This window comes from Lissotriton vulgaris, chromosome 3_2 (genome assembly GCF_964263255.1).
Source record: "Lissotriton vulgaris chromosome 3_2, aLisVul1.2, whole genome shotgun sequence".
NCBI classification, from domain to species: Eukaryota; Metazoa; Chordata; class Amphibia; order Caudata; family Salamandridae; genus Lissotriton; species Lissotriton vulgaris.
The window spans coordinates 147,858,273-147,881,075 of NC_141690.1; the positions used below are offsets into that span (position 1 = coordinate 147,858,273).

Here is a 22,803-nt window from a genome sequence, read left to right on the forward strand (position 1 = left end):
AGCCGCTGAGTGCTCGCACCCTTGGTATTTTGCATCATTGTAATTTGTCACGTGGGCCGCCGCACCCAAGAGAGAGGTGTGGCCATTTATCGCCCGCACCCTTTGCTACTTTGCCTCATCGTGATTTGTCCCGTGGGCTGCCGCAGTGAAGAGAGAGCTGTGGTCGCTGAGTGCCCCACCTATGGCAACTTTGCATCCTTGGATTTGTCCTGTGGGCTGCTGCAGCGGAAGGAGAGCTGCTGTCGTGGTGCGCCTGCACCTTGTCACCCTTGTTGAGGATTGTCCCTACCGTTCTGTGGGCCGCTGCAGCTAAGAGAGAGTTGCTGCCGCTGTGAGCCCACCACGGAGCTGCACAACGAGAGTCAACGCCACCACCAGCCCGGGCAGCCGCAGACTTATGCTGCTGCCACTGAGCGCCCGCCTGTCCCCGAGTCCCCAAATCATTGTGGGTGAACACTGCGGACCTCAGCCCCTAAGACTTGTGGTCACTGGGAGTCCGCCTGTCACCATCTCCACTTCTTCGAGAAGCTGCGTGCTGGGTCCCCTCACCACGGCAGGTATCTAGTGTCACTGGATCGCATAGGCCCCGGCCCTGAACTCTGTCAGTGTCACGCTTTAGTGAATACAGGATTGTCTTTTTGATTCCCTACATGTCGACGTGAATTGTAGTTGTTGAAACGCTTTGAGAGTTTTGAGTTAAATTGGTAGATAAAGATGTTTTTTTTCTATGCCTACCTGAGTTGTGTCCTTTTGTGACCTCATTACTGCCTTATTGTACATGGTCATAAATGCTTCACACACTGCCTCTGAGATAGGTCTAACTGCTCATGCTACGCTACCACAGGGTTGAGAAGGGGTTGTCAAAAGGGGTGGCCCACTTGCCCTGACTTAGGAAGAAGGGTCCCTATTTGGATAATGGCACCAGCCATGGCTCACTAGAGACCTCCATTTCTTTTTAAGTTCAAGTTTATTGAAACCAAAAACATAGCATAAATACAAAATGTAATACAGTCAATCAACGAGAGGCATAAGAGATATACAAATGAAATTTAAGGAGGTATAATAAAACGGAATCAATAAACACCTATAGCTAAATCATGAAAGAGAAATAGCAAGGAAGGGAAAAAGAAAACAAAATAAATGGGGGAATCGAGCATGACAATTCATAAAACGTAATATTGTATGCAAATAATGAATGTAAATAAAACAATGTGTGATAGACAGCAAGCAATAAATAAGCACAGAACTTGTAAATCGAAATAAAAAGAGAAATAAGCAAAATCATGGTGGTTTGTGAACATCATCAGATGGATTTTGGTAATTAACAATAACAGTTTGAGGAGAACAGTTTAGGTCCATTTCTAACAAGGCCCTATCGGCCGCCTGGGGGGACCTAACAGCTGAACCACCGACACATCTACTACTTCAATATCTGCATGTAATGGGGGCGGGATCCCTTGTGGTACATTGGTTAGTGGAAGCGCTTCTTACGCACACCCTCAAACCGATGCTAAGGCTCCAAGTTAGTTGGGAAACAGATAGAGGCCGACCATGGACTGATAAGGAATAGGACACTGTGCTGGCAGGCTCCAAACACGTACCGAGGAAACCCAGATTCAAACTCATACAAACATTTATCATACAGATGGCCTATCTCTCACCTGATAAGATAAACAGATATTTCCATATTGCCATCTCTACATGCCCGCGCTGCCAGCAGCTAGATGCGGACCTACTCCACATGCTCTGAACCTGAGCATCCCTTCAACATTATTGGCAGGAAGTAGTCACAACACTAGCCTCATGCATGAACACACTCTTACCGCTGTCATGGGAGATTTGCCTTCTAGGACTTTATGCCAGATTAAAAAACAATAAGGTCACCTCGAGGTTCCAGGATCTGGGTTTAATCACTGCGAAAAGACTAATAACAAAAAAATGGAAACATGCGGATCCACCAGAGGTGGCCAGCTGGAAACTTCACTTGTAATATGGGAGCAGGCGGAGAGCATGGCACTGCACAGGGAGGAGATGGCAGGGCTTATCAAATATCCTACAGCGCAGGGCTGGGACACTATACTAACCGCCCTTCAATGTAGTGACGCAGTGTAAGATTAGGATGCACAGTCCGCTGATCAGCAACAGACACAATAGTGTCTGGCCGCATGATTACGCGAAACTGTTGCACTCCGACGCATAGACAATTACACATCCATAAGATCCCTGGTACATTACTAGCGCTCATCAGGACCCTACACACTTCCGGGAATGGAGGTGCCCACTGCTGTTTTTATAGTAATTTGTAGGTACGCGCCTTAATTTATTCCCTCGACTAGGTGAGCCACTAGGTAATAGTGTATAGATAAAATATCCTCATGCTCAGATATGAAACAGCGACCCAATTTATATCTAATGGATGGCGGGTTGTTGTATTGTAAGTTTTAGTTTTGATTATATGTTTAAAAACAGGTCTTATTAGTATCCACAAGTGACTTCCTATCTCACATTGTCAATATATGTTATTCTATTTATAATGATGTTCAAATCCGAACGGCAGGCTAACTTTTTGTGTTAGGATTTCATATATATCGGGTATTGCGGTACCGGCCCGGGTTGGATATGTCCTGATCATGCTGTGTATGACCTTGTTTACGATTCATAGACTATGATGTAGCAACACATGCGAGGAATAGCACACTGGGACCTCTCCACACATGTCCCACACAATGTATGTACCTGTCAGCAGGAATAGTGTATTAGTATCGCCTTAACACTGTTGTAGCATATTTTATTGTTTGTCGGTAGTGTTTCATATTTTTGCAGTGGACATCTGGAAATTCTGTATGCAAATGTGATGCCAGTTATGATAAAATCAGAAAATACCAATAAAGATATTTAAACAAAAAAAAATTAATGGTGTGGTTGCCTTAATTGCGAATTTCACTTTGCGATTCGCTATTAAGGAATATGTAGGATTCGCAAATCTTTTTGCAAATCCTACATACATCTCGTTTTGCGGTTCTCAAATAGCGATTCTCTAAGATTCACTATTTGAGAATCGCAAAACCAAACTTCCATACATATGCCCCTAAGCCACTTTACTTAACATAAAAAAAATTTAAAAAATTATATACGTAAATAAGCAACATATGCATTAGAAATTCATTGGTACAACTCGTTTATATGCTTGAATATGTTTTCTCCATCTGCACTTTTTAAAGCACCCTTTTACAGTACTTCTATCAGACTTGTCTCTTTTTCATGTGTTACTGTATCTAATGTGTGCAAAGCATACTTTCAGCTTTTCGTCTCTTAGTTCGCAAATATGTTGTGTATAATGATTTTTATAAATCGTGCTGGATCAGGACCTAATTTACTTTGGTAATCATACACTTTTGTATAAGTTTAATAGTATTAGGGATTCACAAACTATGTGCAAAAATGTAATAACTTCACACTTCCTTTACTTATGTGTGCGCACTGCACTCGGAGAAATGCAATCAGGATGGAGATCTCCTCACAGATAAGGAATTGTGGGATCGTAAAACTCAGTACATAGTTTGTCAATACTGAAAAGTAGTAAACTTACAAAAACGTGTTAAGTTAACTTTGTGAATCCGGACTTGTCCGACCGCTTGCCATCACACACTCCAATTCCATTTAATTAGGAATGTTATCTCCTGTCAAGTGGTAATATTTCCACAATATTAAGAAATAAAGTGGTATTGAAAGAGCAAATCTCTATAGAGTTAGTATGAAGTAAGGACAGAAAGTTAATAGAGTGATGTGTTTTTCAATTACAATGAAAAATATTCAGTAATTACTTAATCTTAAACTGAAGGCGCAGAGAAATTTAATATGAGAAAAATACTAAGAAAAAGGTTTCAATATAAACATCAAATCTATCCAGTGGAGGCGTTGAGAGCAAAAATTAAGGCAGGTGATATTCAGTGGAGATTCCACCACACAGCCTTTGGCTCTTAAACATATGTATGTTTTTAGTGAGGACTGCGTGGAGCCTGGAAGGTGCTTCAGCATGTGTGAGCCCTTTGTGAAAATATTAAGGCACTACATTGCCCTGGCAAAATATTCTTAGTGCAATGTATATGGTCAAAATATATTTATATTTAAGAAATATCACATTTATTCTTATTTGCTCCGGACTGTTGCCAGAATACGCTAAAAATATACATTACAGACCTACTATCATTTGAAAATATAAAGTCCGCTTGATAGCTCAAAATCTACAATGATGGCTCATGTAACAAACAAAAAAATAAAAAATGTGCTACAGACCATCATTTTATTAGTAAGACCTGTAGTATAATGGCCTGCATAAGGTATTGCTTTTAGGCGACTAGGATTTAATTCATGTAATCAGTACATTTATATCTGGAGTTTTTCTCATTTGACTTCATAACGTGCTTCCCCAGAGACTTCGGCTTGAAGCATGGGTATATTCAAGTGATCTATAAATTACCTTTGAATCATTCAAATTGAATTATATTTGGAAATGAGAAGAGTGAATATTCTGTGAATAAACTTAGTAAGTTATGAGAACTATCTGACATTTAGAGCCATCTACTCAGAGTGATGAAAATGTCATACATCTAAAGTATTTTCAACCTTTACATCTCATTTTCAAACTGTGGTAAAAAAGCTATGTAAATTATGATTCTGGGTGTGTGTGTATGCAATTCAGAATAGGGAATTATAGTGGTAGTTTCATTCATGGACAATGCTTGGTGTATGTGAATGCTCGTTTCTTATTTGTTCAGATTTATTTTCATTTTTTTTCCAACGGTATATGAACTGGAGAAACTGTTGATATGTTGTTTTGTTTTCCTGTTTTTGTAGAGATCTTAGTTTTTTTTCAATTTTTAGGTCTTGGCCTGCGTAGGCTGCGCTTGCGCAGTCTCGCTGGGCGAGAAATTATGTCTTAGAGTAGGGAGGTAAACGAGCCAGCTCTTCTCCATTGGCTGGCTTCCTAAACGGCGGCCAGCCATTGGAGAAGAGCTCTGCCTGTCACTCTAATACCCGTCCATTTTGGATTGAGGGGCGTGTTTTTTGCTGTCCTTTCTATCCGTGATGTCATCCGTCACTCAACAAAAAACACGCCTTCAATCCGAAACGGACGGGGCTTAGAGACAAAAGGCTGTCTCATGGCAAGCTCTTAGTGGATGTGCGCAGTTGTCACTCAAAGGAAGCTTGTTAAGGAAAGATGCACCAGTTTGCATTTCGCCACTAAGTTGCACGTGCGCCGACTCTGTGCTACTCTTCGGAGAGTGTTGTTGGAAGTAGCACCTTACGCTACAGAAGGACTGCAGTTCCCAGGATTCTTAGGCCGCAGCAGGTCTATATAGACAGCAGGACTACATTTCCCAGAATGTTTTGGTCTGGTGGCTCTCTTCCGTGCTCTTGCCTGACCCCACTGCAGTCGACCTACCCCACCCCCTCCGATTCCGGGTTCCAGATCTTCCTTCGTGTTCCCAGCAGCGATCCTTATCAAAACTCCCGGGCTCTGCGGCTCTTCCTCTCTCTTGCTGCCAGAGGGGCTGCTCCCTGGGTCTCACTGACTGCCGGGCCGGGGGCTGGCCCAGGGTCGATAAATAACCGTGGGCGCAGTGTCCCATGTGTGTGTCATTGGAATTGTTCAAGATGGAGCCGGGGCTCGTGGCAGCTGCAGCAGCGGGAGTGTCCGGGCTCGGGCCGCGTCCAGGGTACCCTGCAGGTACGGGCTGCGGGTGGACATTTAATGAGAAGGTAGAGGATAGAGACACCGTTGCGGATCCCTTGTTTACAAGGGCGCTTGTTTCCATTGTGCCGTGACTCAGTCATGTGGTGCGAGAGTGCGGCGCCCCAAACAAACCTCCCAAGCGGAAGTGAGCATGCATTGTTCGCCTTTTACAATCTGCGCCAGTGGTAGTTTCCTTGCTTCAAGGCTGAGGACAGTTCTTCTGAGGTGTTTTCTCCCAAGGATCTATGTATACTTGGTGAAGTACTTTGTTCCAAAATCCCCCATCCAGTATTTCCGGGAGTCCTCTGCTTAAATATCTGTAGAGCATCTCCACTGATTGCACCACTACATAAATACGTTTTGCAGGTGTAGTAAGATCACTTCCGCAACGCCACGTCTTTTTAGGTCTGAGGTGGTGGTGGTGGTGGTTGCCCCCCAAGTACCGGAGATCCAGCCTGTGAGGAAGGGGCTTTGTTTAACTCGCGCCCCGCAAACCCTTTTATTGGGGGAGGTGGCTTTCCGAAGAACCCAAGTATTGTCTTCGTCCTGTCTCTGAAATTGTAGAAATGTGTGCAGCCAGCTACTCCCATAGGAGTACTGAACCGTAAATTCATGGTAGTAGGAGCTATGCATCCTGTACAGCGCCTGTGTGTGTGTGTGTGTGTGTGAGTGTGTGTGTGTGTGTGTGTGTGTGTGTGGCTCTGTCTTTGTGTGTGTGGCTCTGTCTTTGTGTGTGTGGCTCTGTCTTTGTGTGTGTGGCTCTGTCTGTGTGTGTGTGGCTCTGTCTGTGTGTGTGTGGCTCTGTCTGTGTGTGTGTGGCTCTGTCTGTGTGTGTGTGGCTCTGTCTGTGTGTGTGTGGCTCTGTCTGTGTGTGTGTGGCTCTGTCTGTGTGTGTGTGGCTCTGTCTGTGTGTGTGTGTGGCTCTGTCTGTGTGTGTGTGGCTCTGTCTGTGTGTGTGTGGCTCTGGCTGTGTGTGTGTGGCTCTGGCTGTGTGTGTGTGGCTCTGGCTGTGTGTGTGTGGCTCTGTCTGTGTGTGTGTGTGGCTGTGTGTGTGTGAGGTTCTGTGTGTGTGGCTCTGTGTGTGTGTGGCTCTGTGTGTGTGTGTGTGTGAGGTTCTGTGTGTGTGTGTGTGTGGCTCTGTGTGTGTGTGTGGCGCTGTGTGTGTGTGAGGTTCTGTGTGTGTGTGTGTGGCTCTGTGTGTGTGTGTGTGCGTGTGTGGCTCTGTGTGTGTGTGAGGTTCTGTGTGTGTGTGTGGCTCTGTGTGTGTGTGTGTGTGTGTGTGTGGCTCTGTCTGTGTGTGTATGTGTGTGGCTCTGTCTGTGTGTGTAGTTCTGTCTGTGTGTGTGTGGCTGTGTGTGGCTGTGTGTGTGTGTGTGGCTCTGTGTGTGTGTGGCTCTGTGTGTGTGTGGCTCTTTGTGTGTGTGGTTCTGTCTGTGTGTGTGTGTGGCTCTGTGTGTGGCTCTGTGTGTGTGTGTGGCTCTGTCTGTGTGTGTATGTGGCTCTGTGTTTGTGCGTGTGGCTCTGTGTGTGTGTTGGGCTCTGTGTGTGTGACTCTATATGGGTAGTTTTTTTGTAGGGGAGTCTGTGTGAGGGTGGCTCTGTGTGTGTGTAGGTGGGTCTGTGTGAGGGTGGCTCTGTGTGTGTGTGTGTGTGTAGCTCTGTGTGTGTGGCTCTGTGTGTGTGGCTCTGTGTGTGTGGCTCTGTGTGTGTGGCTCTGTGTGTGTGGCTCTGTGTGTGGCTCTGTGTGTGTGGCTCTGTGTGTGTGTCTGTGGCTCTGTCTGTGTGTGTGTGTGTGTATGTGTGTGGCTCTGTGTGTGTGTGGTCTGTGTGTGTGTGGCTCTGTGTGTGTGTGTGTGGCTCTGTCTGTGTGTGTGTGACTCTGTCTGTGTGTGTGTGTGACTCTGTCTGTGTGTGTGTGACTCTGTCTGTGTGTGTGTGTGGCTCTGTCTGTGTGTGTGTTTGGTTCTGTCTGTGTGTGTGTTTGGCTCTGTCTGTGTGTGGCTCTGTATGGGTAGCTTTTTTGTAGGGGGGTCTGTGTGAGGGTGGCTCTGTGTGTGTGTAGGTGGCTCTGTGTGGGTGGCTCTGTGTGTGTGTGGGTGGCTCTATGTGAATGACTCTGTTTGGGTGCTCTGTATGTGTGTGTGGGTAGCTTTGTGTGTGTGGCTCTGTGTGTGGGTGCAAATGCAATAGGTCTCGCATTTGCGAGAGATTAATCTATTGGCATTGTAAATGACAATGCCATTTATTTATGTTTTAAAAACAAAAACATAAATAGAAATAATGTCATGAGCAATGCCAATCGCTCTAACTTTAACAATGTCAAGACCATTGCATGTTAAATGCGTGTTATTTATTTTGTGGCAATTTATTTTAACCCATCCACTTTATTGCCTCTTTAATTTCTTTTTTCAAGCTGGGGTGGTAATGCACAAATTGGAAGCTGTCCGTCTGGGATAGTTTACCCTTTAGGAATCGTGCTGGTGGCCTCCGATGGACAACGGCATGCCCCCACCAATGTGGGAAGTAGTGCCTGTCCCTCTATTGGATAAGCAAATGCCACGAAGGTCTGCTGCACTTCACAGGCCTCCTTTCCTGTATTTGTACTAAATCACGATGGGTTGCAGTTTTCAGCCTGCCTACCTAAAGCTCATTATATATGTTGTTTTGCAGCCCACTGCACATTTGGGATTGGACCTATTAGGATATTTTGGTATCGCAGATTGCATTCGTATTTGCAAACCAGTTGGTTTGCACTTTGCACATTACCAGTTTGCAAATGGAAACGATAACTCAGGCCCAATCAAAATACTTACTCTGAGACTCTGTTGCACATAAACATTTAGGAAGTTTCAGATTTACAGTTTGAACTACAAATCATGAACAATAAACAAAAGTAAATGATAACTAAATTGGTAAATTATCTGTAGTTAATGTTGTTTTGCAGGCTTAATAAATTTGTATGTGCACAGAGTCTCAGAGTGAGTATTTTGATTGGGCCTGAGTTATCGTTTCCATTTACAAACTGGTAACGTGCAATGTGCAAACCAACTGGTTTGCAAACACGAATGTAATTTGTGGTGCCAAAGTGTCCTAATAGGTCCCATCCCAAATGTGCAGTGGGTTGCAAAACAACAAAAACTTGTAAACCAAAAACTCAATAGTAAGAAAAAAAAACATGCGCTGGGTTTGGGCCGCAAACAACAAACAAAAGGAATGGCAACCACTGTATTAACCTGGCCTGCCATGCTAGGGAAAAAAAAGCATTGGTGGAGAGCATGTCCTTTAATCAAATAGTGCTCGGACACTGTAATTAAAGTCTACCGAGCAACAACCCATGTAACAAGGGGTGTCCTGATGGGAGGTTACAAAATGAGAATAGGCGGTATTAAGGAGGTACTACTAAGCCTATTGACCAATGAAAAGCCACAGTTTACAAAGAACAATGAAACAAGCCAATGAAAAATATGGGCGGAGAGTGGGCGGGAGCTTCATGTCCATACCTGAATACAGCATGCCTCGCAGAGCAGCACATGCACTGGTAAAGCTTGGCCTAAAAAAATTACCTAGTCACCTGCTATCTGTACACTCCTGCTGCTCCCAACCTAGATGGGCTCCCTGCTCACTAACTGAGAGCTGGCCCCACACTAACAGGGACTGTGTGAGAGATGCTGGTCAGTGTGACCTCGGTTCCCCTCTCAGCAAGGGACTACAGGCACTTGTGCTTACTAGAGACAAGGCGTGTGTTGCAGGCTCAGTGCCACCCTTTTTAGGTCTCGGCCAGACAGTGGATGTGCTGTCTCGAAGAGATGCGTAGTCTTCCATCTTTGGGATTCAGCCCTCCCATTGACTTTCCATTTGGTTGCTCCATCGTTTTTCTCAAATCCTTTGTCCATGGCATGAATGTGCACGCCTCTCCCGTGTTTGACCATCCCCCATAGCAAGTACCAAGTATTTGTAAACATCCACTGGCTCCCATTTTGATAACTACTTTTTTCTTTGTCTTGGAGCACTCCACGCAGTGCTTGTGTTTTCAGTTCACGTGCTCTGTCTCTTTTTAGGTTTTGACTAGCCAATGCTTACGAAGTAAGCATTTGCTAAAAAAAAACTAATGAGAATAGTATATGGAGCTTGGAATCCGCCCCGTCTTCGATTGGCTAGCTCCATAAATGGAGGCTAGCCATTGGAAGACACGTCTGTCTGTCAATGCAGGACCAGATTCGGGGGCGTTCCCAAGAATTTTTGGCTTTTGGCGATTTCAGCCGAAAGCCAGTTCTCGGGAACGCCCCCGAGTCTGTTCCGGCATTGACGGCACCCGCCCCCCGTCCCTTGCCGATTTTTTTTGAGCCCCCTGGCAGGTGCCCACCCTGCCAGGGACATTGCCGCCTTTGAGCGAGTGCCACCTCGCTTTATATTTTAATTTAATTGAAGCCGGTGCCCACCCGGCATTGTCCCGTGTTTACACCGCCGCTGTCCGGCCTCCCGACCCCAGGGCCGCGCTGCGATTGGCCGCGACCCGGAAGTCAGGCAGGCCGGGGGCGGGACAAGCGGAAGTGCCGGAGAAGAAGAGCTCCAGCGCAAGGAGAATCTGCCGCCTGCCGTGTCCTTCCCTGGGCTCCCAAGTGAAGGGGGAGCCCCGGAGTTCTTGCCAGTCTCGAGGGAGGAGCGGGAGTCCTCCAGCCCCTGGCCGCCCTGTGTTGCGTAGGTCCCGCCCCCCCAGCGCGGACAAGGAGAAGCAGCCGCACCCACCGGCAGGGCTCCATGGTCGAAGAGGAGCCCCGCCGCCGCCCATGAGAGCACCCGGCCCCAAGAAGCGGGACCGGGTGAGGAAGAGCTGCAGCAAAGTCCCACCCCCCCCCCAGCGCATACAAGGAGAAGCAGATGCACCCACCGGCAGGGCTCCATGGTCGAAGAGGAGCCCCGCCGCCGCCCGTGAGAGCACCCGGCCCCAAGAAGCGGGACCGGGTGTTGTGGTGTTGCCTCCCACGGGGCTCTGGGTCACACGCCCTTCCATGTGACCAGGTAAGCTTGCTGGCAGGAAATCCAATGTGCGTATGTGACGGCCTGACCCATCTGGTCCCACGTATTAGTTGCGCAAAGTCAAAACAATAAAGGACTACTATACTTCTGTGTGTACATACTTATGTGTGTATGTACTATGTGTATGCGCCTGTGTGTTTGTGCGGGTTTCTTCATGTGTGTACGTCTGTCTGCGCATTGTGTGGCTGAGTGAGTGTGCCTGTGCGTGTCAGCTCGTCCGTCTGCATGTCTCTCAGTCTCTGCATATGTGTCTACGTGTTGAGTATCAGTGTGAGAGTGTGTATTGTGTGTGTGTGTCCGCCTGAGTGTGAAAAAATGTGCGTGCAGTGGGGCGGGCACGTGACGCCATCGTGCCCCGAGAGGAGTGCACTATCCCAGGACACATTCTGTGTGTGTGTGTATAAGTTGCTGGCGATGCTATTGCAGATTAGATGAATGAGGGTGAAAACCCTTTGAAACTGTTCACAATTGCCCGGTACGTCTGAGAAGAAATGGTGGTTGTCCTTTGGTAAAAAAATTTCAAAGACTCTCAGTGTATAATGGCTAACATCATAGTCTGATAATGTGGTGCAAGATAACTTGCTGTTCATAGTTTAATTTGCCTGTGCTTCGTTTTATAGTGGAAGTGCCTAGCTTAGCCCCTTGCGTGGAAAGGCGTTTGTCTTGTCCCTCTGATCTCTTTGGGCTAAGATACTCTTTTGGTTCTCCGATTGACTTGTTGACCATGCTTGTTAAAAGAGATGCTTCACTGACTGCTGAGAAGTTTGCACTGTATGGTGTCTTGCATGTTCCATGAATTGTAGCTCGTGTTTTTCCCATTGGTTCAGTGTTTACTTTCTTGGTATTGTAAGTTTTATAGTGGGCTTGGTATTCCCATGTGACATTATCTTTGATGCATACTATGGCCTTCATTACAGTACCTTTGGCAGTGGCATTGGAAACCTGCAGTTTCTGTAATGGCGGGCAAAATAAAACTAGCTTAGAACGGGTTATTGTGCTTTGTAGTAAAGCCGTGTGATCACCCAGACATCCCGGGCATGCGTGGTGTAAACTTGGCGGGGGGGTGGGGGAGATGTAGAGGTAGAGGTACCTCCCGCCCCCTCTGATAACCCAGGCAGCCTGGCATGTCGGGGTTGGGTGGGGAGGGGGTTGATGTAGTGACCCCTCCCCGCCCTCTGATAGCTCTGCAGGTCTGGCCTGGTGTTTGTTTGCCTGCCAGGTGTGTGGCTCACATTACAGCCGCAGTGACTCGTCTCCCGCGAGCAGGCTGGGAGCCTGTCTCACACCCAAGGCCTATTCTGGGGGGAGGGGTGGGGTGGACGCTAATACCGACTGCCACAGGTCCCTACCTATGCAGCACCAAGCCACCCCCATTTCGTCCCGGCTGCCGCCACTCCCAGTCCTACTGCCCCACCCCTACTACCTTGTTTCCCCTGTCCCAATCTTATCTTACTGCCCACCCCCAGTCCTTCCCCCTTACAGCCCTGTCCTCTCGCAGCCTGCCCTCTCCCAGCCTGCCCTCTCGCAACCTGTCCTCTCGTAGCCTGTCCTGCCGCAGCCTGTCCTCTCCCAGCCTGCCCTCTCGCAGCCTGCCCTCTCGCAGCCTGCCCTCTCGCAGCCTGCCCTCTCGCAGCCTGCCCTCTCGCAGCCTGTCCTCTCGCAGCCTGCCCTCTCGCAGCCTGTCCTCTCGCAGCCTGCCCTCTCCCAGCCTGCCCTCTCCCAGCCTGCCCTCTCCCAGCCTGCCCTCTCCCAGCCTGTCCTCTCCCAGCCTGTCCTCTCCCAGCCTGTCCACTCGCAGCCTGTCCTCTCGCAGCCTGTCCTCTCGCAGCCTGTCCTCTCGCAGCCTGTCCTCTCGCAGCCTGTCCTCTCGCAGCCTGTCCTCTTGCAGCCTGTCCTCTCGCAGCCTGTCCTCTCGCAGCCTGTCCACTCCCAGCCTGCCCTCTCCCAGCCTGTCCCCTCCCTGCCCTTTCCCAGCCTGTCCTCTTCCAGCCTGTCCACTTCCAGCTTGCCCTCTCCCAGCCTGTCCCCTCCATGACCTTTCCCAGCCTGTCCTCTCCCAGCTTGTCCACTTCCAGCCTGCCCTCTCCCAGCCTGTCCCCTCCCTGCCCTCTCCCAGCCTGCCCTCTCCCAGACTGTCCCCTCCCAGCCTGTCCTCTCCCTGCCTGTTGTCGTGTCCCGGCGGCAGCAGGCAGCAGGCAAGAGCGTGCACTGCGTCCCCGAAGTAACAGCCCTAAAGCAAGCAAGAAGTACGCCCCCCTCCCACCAATCCCTGTTAGGTAGTGGAAACTGTCCAAACTGGGGTGCAGACAGCCCCTCTCACCTTTCGGCCTGGTACTACTGCACCAGCCGCACTACTTCCCTACTGACCGTTCTCCACTTCAGCCCCGTCTAAATTACAATTCCTGCTTGTGACCCTTTTGCCTGCTTGTGCTTGTTTTCGTGACCCTGTTGCCTGCGCCTCCGTGTGCCCCTGTTGCCTGCTTGTGCCTCCGTGTGCCCCTGTTGCCTGCTTGCGCCTCCTTTTTCGTGCCCCTGTCGCCTGCTTGTGCCTCAGTTTTCGTGCCCCTGTCACCTGCTTGTGCCTCAGTTTTCGTGCCCCTGTCACCTGCTTGTGCCTCAGTTTTCATGCCCCTGTCGCCTGATTGTGCCTCCGTGTGCCCCTGTCGCCTGCTTGTGCCTCCGTGTGCCCCTGTTGCCTGCTTGTGCCTCCGTTTTCGTGCCCCTGTTGCCTGCTTGTGCCTCCGTGTGCCCCTGTTGCCTGCTTGTGCCTCCGTGTGCCCCTGTTGCCTGCTTGTGCCTCCGTGTGCCCCTGTTGCCTGCTTGTTCCTCAGTGTGCCCCTGTTGCCTGCTTGTGCCTCCGTGTGCCCCTGTTGCCTGCTTGTGCTGTGTGGGTGTGTGTGGAAGGCTCTGTGTGGGTGTGTGGAGGGCTCTGTGTGGCTGTGTGTGTGGGGGGCTTTGTGTGGCTGTGTGTGTGGGGGGCTCTGTGTGGCAGTGTGTGTGGGGGGCTCTGTGTGGCTGTGTGTGTGGGGGGCTCTGTGTGGGGGGGCTCTGTGTGTGTTTGTGTGTGTCATTTGCGAGAGATACAGCTAGTGGCATTGTAAATGACAATGCCATTTATTTATGTTAAAAAAAACCATAAATAAAAATAATGTCAAGAGCAATGCCGATAGCTCTAACTTTAACAAAGGCAAAACCATTGCATTGTAAATGCTTGTTTGTTCTTTATTGCAGTTTTATATAGCACAAACACCCCGGAATGCATCATTAGAGCTCTTTATGTTAGCGCCAGTTCATTTACACAAAGGCACGTTCATTTAGACACTTTCGTTTTTGTAGGAACAGGGACATTAAATGATTTGTCTAGGATCACAGGATGCTGTGTCGATGCCTCTCTTCCTGTCCTGAATTTCCAACTGCAGGGCCTCTTTGCACTTTTAAAAAAAAATGTAAAACTGTAACTTTGAACAAGTAACTCTCAGTGCCGTGCCATAATGCATCGTATTAAAATCATAGATTTCACAAGTTAAAGAAATACACTCTTCGAGTATTTTATAAACCTTATCACTCTCTCCGTCTCCTGTTTTTTTTTCTTAAATGCAGTTTTATATAGCGTGAACACCACCTGAATGTAGTATTAGAGTGCTTTACATGAGCGCTAGTTACTTTGCACAAGGTCACATTCGTTTTAGTACGAGCTGATTTGCTCAAGATCACAGGATGTTGTACCAACGATGAGACTCGAACCCGGCTTCCCAGCTCCATAGTCTGGATCTCTGGCCTAACACAACATTATCTCCCCCTGTCCTGAACCTCTGACTGCAAGGGCTCTTCACACTTTTTAGTGCCCCAATCTCCTCAGTAACTGGTCCTAGCCCGATCAGTAAAAGGCGCGGTCAGTGGCATGCCGGCTATCTGTTTCCCCACGGTGTACAGAAGTGCAAGTGTGATCCGGAGTGATTAGCCACTGGATCTGAACTCAGGAGCCTGGAGTTGGGGTTCGACAGGAATCATTAACTGCAACACAGAGAATTATTATGCAAGAATTTGAAGAATTCGATTCCCTCTGGATATATTTACCATCAACAGGCAGCGAAGGCACTGGCCTGCCAGCCTATTACATGGGCTGATGGCCCTTGAAACGAGCCTTATTTATTTATTTAGTTTGACTATCGAAATCAGCTGGATTACGTGATGTATCAAGTGTTGAGAGTGAGCTAGTTAATCCAAGCCACCACCTTCCATAGACGGGCTTCTCTAAGGGTTGCCAATGCCTGTGCCTGTTTTTTGTGAAACTTGACATGCTCTCAAATTTTGGGACTTGTTTGGGCTCTTGTAAAGTGCTTTGGTAGCTTCAGAGCACTGAACTAAATGGGTCATTCCCTTCGTCTTGTTTAAACTTGCAGTTAGCCATTTTTTCCCTGTTTGTCTGATTGTCATCCAACTGTGGTGACTCAGTTCCAGTTTTGTTGTAATAATCTACTGCATAAATTGCCGCCCCTGAAACACATTTCATTCTTGTCTCCATCTGAACATGCACCTCTTCCCTGTTGAGCCAATTTGGCTACGGTTTGTAGGCGAGGGCATGCAATCAATAAAAGCAGGCCATAATTGTTGTCAATCATTCCCTGCAAAGCCAAGCTTACAATCGCAACACTGGCCATGAGGGTTCTCTGGCAGCAAGTGGCCCTAAACCTCCCCTCGACTAGAAAGAACCTTCATAACAAGGCGTTACATCAGTGTCTACGGTACAGCTCAGCATTCTCCCCCTTTGTAGATAAATGTCACAAAAGATTGAAGAAGGCAGGCGTTCATGTGCAGCACACCATTCTACAAATGGTCCAGTTATTCTGCAAAACAATATGAAAAAACGCTAAAGCAAGGAATTCTAGTAACAAGCGTACAAGATTCACAGATGGTCAATTGTATGTCATTTGTAGCCTTTTCAAATGGTTTTCAATACCACATAATTACACTCTACTCAATACCACATAAATACACCCTACAAAAATCCACTCTGTCACATGGCAACAATCCACATAAATAGACTCCACACAACGCCACATAATTCCCGTCTACATAATTTCACTCAATGTCACACAGTTCCACACCACACAATTCAGCTCTATACATTTCCATTCCACACCACATAATTCCAGAATGAACCACATATTTCCACTCCACAACACAATTCCACTACACACCGCATACATCAATCCACAGAACAGAATTCCACATCGTACCACAACATTCAAAACCGCAGCACATAATTCCACTCCACTACATGCCATTCCACAACACACAATGCCACTCCACTTAATTCCAGTACACTCAATACCACATAATTACTATCCACATATTTACACTGCACACTTCCACAACAAGCAATTCCAGTCCAACCTACATAATTCCCCTACACGCCTCATAAATCCACTGTATTCCATAGCTCATTGCAATAAGATATTTTCATTGACAACGCCAATAGCGCTCGGATTGCCAAAACCTATTGGCTTTTCCAATGCTTGTTCTTCCATCTCCCAACATCTGTGGAGATTCAAATTTTGTCTTGCCTAGTCTGTAGGTAGTGTAATATAGCTATTCTTCGAAATCAATGTTTTACTATTAGTCAGCAGACTGAGCGCATCATGTTATGTCCTTCACAGGGTCAGCTTTAGCAGTGGTGGTGCACGGTGCAGAAAAGTTTTTTTGGGACCCTCCACTTCCCAATTACCTCCCTCTCCACAGATTCCCTCACTACCACCATACAATAGTGGCCCTCATCTCTTCATAGCCCCTTTTTTGCATGCATTTAATTTGTTTCATACCCCTACACATACCAGTGTAGGGTGTCAAAGCACTTTACATCACACACACATTATACAGAGACAATGAATCATATGTGTAAATCAGTCTACAGGAAATGTTACATAAGACAATAAAGATTACAAGGTGTAGGAGACAAATGTCATCACTACCTACAAGCAGTATATATGAGACATAATGTGGTGGGTGAGGTTGGCTTAACTAATAAGAATGTGGTTTTTGCCTAAACAAACCATTTTTAGCAACAGTAAGTTTAGTAAAAGGCTAAGGGAAAAACATAACGTTCTAACCAACACCGTCAGTTTGTGTACAGCTCTTTGAATACAGTTCGTAGGTCACTGTGCTATAATTCTATTCTATTCTATATGCATTTGCAGAGCGCATGGCTACTCATAGGTGTCGTAGCACTGACAACGCAACACAGAGAACCAACCGCTGTGCTCAGAGGGGGAGTGCATTTTTGAATAAACATGACTTTTGAAGTTTATGGAATTTGGGTTCATTCTTGGTTAGTCTCCGAGTGAGGTGAAGAGAGTTACATAGTTTAGCTGCATTGTAACTGAAAGATCGCCCCCACTTCTTGCTCTTCGAATGTGTCCAACCGCCACCAAGTTGGCATCCAAAGATCAAATAGCTCTGGCCTGCCTGTAAGGGAATAGCAGTGGGATGTGGATGGGGGGATCTTTTTGTTGAAGCGCCCTATGTGCAATGCATGGGGCTTTAAATTTGACCCTTGACCCTCTGTTCAAAGAACGGCCAATGTAGAGTGGCTAAAGCCCAATGGGCATCGCAGTTTTTTAGTCACATTTTTTGTGGCACCCAGATACAATGGTTTCCCATAGTCGAAGCGGTATAGACTACAAGCATCCTCAAGAGGGGAGGAACCAAGTCTAGTATTTTGTAGAGCATCCTGAGAATGCCGTAGCAGTAGGTAGAACGTTTAGTAGATTGAACCTCCAGGCCTAAAGATTTATGTTAATGTTAATGTTATGGGGATTTGTATAGCACGCGGCTGCCCCAGCCAAGGGGCGTCCCGGCGCTGCAAGCAGACAGAATGCAGAAAGAAAGAGATGCGGAGAGAAGATAAAATTATTGGAAGAGATGGGTTTTGACAGCCTTTCTGAAGGCAAACAGGTCCTGCATACCGCGGATAGCTTCGGGAAGGCTGTTCCATAGCTTGGCAGCTAGGAGGCTAAAAGATCGGCCGCCTACTCTGGCCAGTCTGGTGCGGGGGATATTCGCGAGGTGTTGTCCCTCTGAGCGGAGCGACCTCCTCTGAATGTATTCTGACAGGAGGGGGCACAGCATGGGGGGGGCGCAGTTTTAAGGATTTTAAAGGCTAGACACAGCGCCTTAAACTGGATCCTTTTTCCCACCGGAAGCCAATGCAATTTTTTCAAGGTTCTGGATACCGAAGAATGGCGGGGGAGACCTACCAGGGCCCTGGCTGCCACATTCTGGACCCTCTGTAGTCTGGTGGTTTCGGCGAGATTTGCCCCTAGTAAGAGAGAGCTGGCATAATCCAGTCTAGAAAGAATGGTCGCCTGAACAATTAGCTGACGAGTGCGGCAGTCAAAGAACTTTAGAATAGGTCTGATGTTACGTAGAATGCCGAAGCAAGTGGCAGCTACTTTTTTAGTATGATGAGTGAACTTCAGAGCCGAGTCCACCCAGACTCCCAGATTTTTGACGCATTCTTTTGGCTCGGGAGGTTGGCCTAATACTTCAGGCCGATGAAAGCAAACTGTGATGGGAAATCACTGTAAGGCGCGCAATTTCACATGAAACTGGTAGGTTTCTTCAACATACAGACTGAAACTTCTTTTAAAGTTTGAATTAGAATTTATTTCATTCCAATATGGTGTTCATTTCAATAATTCATAATCCAACAAGAGTCAAAGGTCATTCCATCTTTATAGTTACTCAGTTCATTGCCCAATGCATTTCGGGTTAGAGGGAGTAACCCTTCGTCAGGGGCCTAAAAAATGAAAATGAAAACATACAAGACCTTAGCTTTCAGAAAAACGAACCATAGGGTCAAAACTGACCAATAATGTACACAACATAAATACTAAATTTATATATCCTAAAGCATGCATGCTGAGATTATACAAAAACAGGTTATGTTAGTCATTTACGGAGTATTGAGCATGTAATCAACGAGGACAAGCCTCAACAGCTGGTATCTGATGCAAAAGCGGTGAAAATGAACGAAAAATAACAAGCAAATAACTGGCATACTATCAAAATACTGTGAGTCAATAGAAAAGAAAATAGAAAAGAAGGAGGTACACGAGCAGAAAATGAAGAGCGGACCGCTAGCCTAAGGGAAAGGACCTGCTCGATTCAGACCGGCAGCTTACCGTGATATAAACGAGTGCTCGTCTCGCAGTTCCGAACGCGGAACTGATCCTGCTGGATAAATGTCCAATAGGAAGCTTGGTTATAACCAAGTCCCGAGATCACGTGGTACGGATCCCGAGAGTGGTGATCGGGAAAAGTTATATATATATCTATCGCGATGTGGAAAATGATGTTAACAATATTTACCCGGGTATAATCTCAGCATGCATGCTTTAGGATATATAAATTTAGTATTTATGTTGTGTACATTATTGGTCAGTTTTGACCCTATGGTTCGTTTTTCTGAAAGCTAAGGTCTTGTATGTTTTCATTTTCATTTTTTAGGCCCCTGACGAAGGGTTACTCCCTCTAACCCGAAATGCATTGGGCAATGAACTGAGTAACTATAAAGATGGAATGACCTTTGACTCTTGTTGGATTATGAATTATTGAAATGAACACCATATTGGAATGAAATAAATTCTAATTCAAACTTTAAAAGAAGTTTCAGTCTGTATGTTGAAGAAACCTACCAGTTTCATGTGAAATTGCGCGCCTTACAGTGATTTCCCATCACAGTTTGCTTTCATTATCTAAAGGCACTACCAGGCGGAGTGCGACAAGGGAACGCGCCTGAACCAATTGAATCTTATACTAAGAGTGAGTGCACGGAGATACTATTCATCAATTCTAATACTTCAGGCCACCAGTTGTCTCCCCAGGACGAGGTGTTTTTTCCCAGGAGCAATATCTCTGTTTTCCCGGTGTTTAGTTGAAGGAAATTTGCCGTCATCCAGTTGGTGATGTCCGTAAGTGTCTGTTTAAAGTGATGGGCCTCCAGACCACTGTTGTTCTTAAGAGCCACCACCAACTGGGTATCATCAGCATAGGATACCAGTGTTAGTCCGTTCTTTCTAGCCACCTCTGCCAGAGGGCGGCCATAGACATTGAACAGAGTAGGGCTCAGGGAAGAACCCTGCGGCACTCCCTGTGCAATGTTATGCTCCTTAGAGATGTACGGGGGGTGGAGACTCTAAAGGACCTGTTGGAGAGAAAGTCTCTAAACCATCCCAAAGCTGTCCCTGTAATTCCAATTTCCTCCAGTCTCTTCAGAAGGACCTCATGTGACACCGTATCGAAGGCAGCACTGAGGTCCAACAGGACCAGTGCTTCCGTTCCGCCGGTGTCAAGAATGGTACGAAGGTCCTCTGTAACACTGAGCAAGGCTGTCTCGGTGCTATGACCAGCTCTAAACCCATGTTGGGAGTCATCCAGAATGTTGTTGGTGAGAAGGAATTTTGTCAGAATGTTGTTGACATGTGCCTTGATGATTTTGGCAGGCCAGGGAAGCAGGGAAATGGGCCTGAAATTCTCCGGAAGCGTAGGGTCTAAGGTGGGTTTTTTTAAGATGGGGGAAACCCAAGCCTGCTTCCATTTAGAAGGAATTCTGGCGGTAGAGAGAGACAAGTTGATAATGTCCCGAATATGTTCTGTGATAAGTTCGTGAGCTTCACAGAATGTATCCGGTTTTAGGGGATCCGCCGGGGAGCCAGATTTGATTTTTCTGCCGATTTTTTGAAAATTCTCTCTCTCAAGTGTAGGAAGGGAGGAGAGAGAGGGCCTGGTGGGATCCAAAGTGGCCGGTGACTGCGGGAGTTTAGGGAAAGTGTCATAGATTTTCTTAATCTTATTAATGAAAAAATTAGCCATATTATTGCAGAGGTCAGGGGAAGTAGTGGTAGTGATGACAGTTTTTTTTGCAGTAAGGTCTTTCAGGATTTTAAAGACAGATTTCGAGGTGTTAGAGCTATTGCTGATTTCATTTGCATAGTATGCCGCTCTCGTTCTGCAAACCTTACGGTGGTAAGTTTTTTGGAGTAGGACATACTCCTGTTTGAGGTTGGCATCGTAATTTTTTCTCCAACCCCTCTCTGCTTTTTTACATTCCTTTTTCAGAGTTGCTAATTCCGAATTGTACCAGGGACTAGCCGTATGGGTACGGGCCTTGGTCCATCTAGCGGGGATCAGGGTGTCAAGTGCCTGGGTGATCCAGAGGCAAAACTGGTCATACCCTACGTCCGGGTCTTCACTTGGGGGAGGGGGATTTATCTAACCATACCCCCAGGCTTTTCTATAACCTTGGTCAAGCAGCATTTTTAACTTCTCTACTACCGCCAGAATGGCAGTTTCAGTGCTATGTTTTGGGTGAAAACCCACCTGGCTAAGATGTAGGACATGGTTTGTTTCCAGAACCTCTGAGAGGTGCTGATTAACATGTTTTTCCACAGCTTTGCCAAGACTGGGAAGAGTGAAAGCGGTCTGTAGTTACCTGGGTTAAGGCGGTCCAGGCTGGGTTTTTCATTGAAGAAGGCATTGTGCCGTTGTGCCGAAACGCGCCTACCAGTGCTTTTTGACTAAGCCAATAAGATATATTTTTGATATTAACCAGCGAATACACCCGTTACTGGCTACGCCATTGTGGCTGTTGAAAAAAATATATATTCTGACCTGTGTATTGAGATTACAAATGAGGCATAAAAGTTAAATGCCATTTTAGCTCCATATCATTTAACATCATATATGGTATGACAAACCACAGTGCTGGACTTTACTACATAAAACTAGCCATTATAATTTCATTTCTCATTCAAAATGTTTTAAAATGTTTCTTATTTTACAGGACTTTAAGGAGCTGGAAGCGCAGTTTAACTCAAGATTGGCCAGTGTAGAGATATCTGCTGCTCATGATTCATCATACCAGACACTGGAGGACATTGCAAGAAAGGAGAAGGAGCATTCAGGTTACATGATAGTCACAGTATGTACATGGTGCCTTATCTGTGTTAGCAAATTCCCTCTCTTTAATAATATGTAATGCCACCATTATTCAAGATAAAGCAAAAAAGAAAATGTTCTCCTAATCTTTCATCATGGATGTAGATTACCCAAAATGCCACGGTTAGCGGAAGAGGCATTACTCACCCTTTGACCTCTTTGACATCAGAGGAAGCGACATCATTGGAACTTTGAACCTAAATCCTAGCACGTGACGCCACATGACGTTGATCCTGCTGATATACACAATAATTAATACCACTGAAGCCTTGTGTCTAACTCAAAGGGATATTATATTGATAAATCAGAGAGAGATCCACAAAAAAAACAATAGTGATCATGCCCACCGTTGTTAATCCAAACATAGCATACCTGCTCTCTGAATCTCTTGATAACACTGTTGTCAAGAAACCACACCTTTCTCCATATGAATCTCAGAAACGTAGACATGACTAGGTGGGATGGTGGTGAGTAGCAGTGAAGGGTCTTGCATGCCAGGAGGAAAGAGCAGAGTTGCCTTCACTGCTTTCTTAGAAGTGTGAGGGTCACCATTTGTTTTAGAAAATCCTATACGGTACTCAAAATATGGACTGGCAGATAAGGCAGATATGCTTTTCCATTAATAGCAGCTTGAATATCCAGCTTATTCTAGGCTGGATATATGTCCCTAACTTATTGACAGTGCTTTTTCCTTGGTTCTCTGATGGCTCCTGACAACATTTCGTTCCTTTATTTTAATAATAGGAAATGACTGGAACACAACATGAGATCCCAGGGGTGTACCATTGAAAAGGCGTTTCAGATGTGGTGTACCCTTACTATGCATAGCCTTGAATACCATACTCAGCACCTTCAAGCAGATATGCTTCATGATGGGGAGCCAATGCAAGAAACGAATCCCATTCCTGGCTGACTGATGCTTAGGGATTATAAGAATCAACCACGCCACTACATTCCTCACCTTCTGAAGCTTATTAAGGGAGACCACATTGATGTTAAGGTACAGAGTGTTGCAATAGTCCAGCCGAGAG

At 46.5% G+C, this 22,803-nt stretch overlaps 1 protein-coding gene across 1 annotated transcript in view; it reads left to right on the top strand.

Annotated features, from left to right (window-relative positions):
* Window positions 1–22,803, top strand: part of EVC (EvC ciliary complex subunit 1) — a 609,121-nt gene that overhangs the window by 188,273 nt on the left and 398,045 nt on the right. The window contains exon 7 of the mRNA XM_086964104.1: window positions 21,618–21,755. Within this exon, the coding sequence (XP_086820230.1) occupies window positions 21,618–21,755 (138 nt within the window). The remainder of the gene's footprint in view (window positions 1–21,617; window positions 21,756–22,803) is intronic.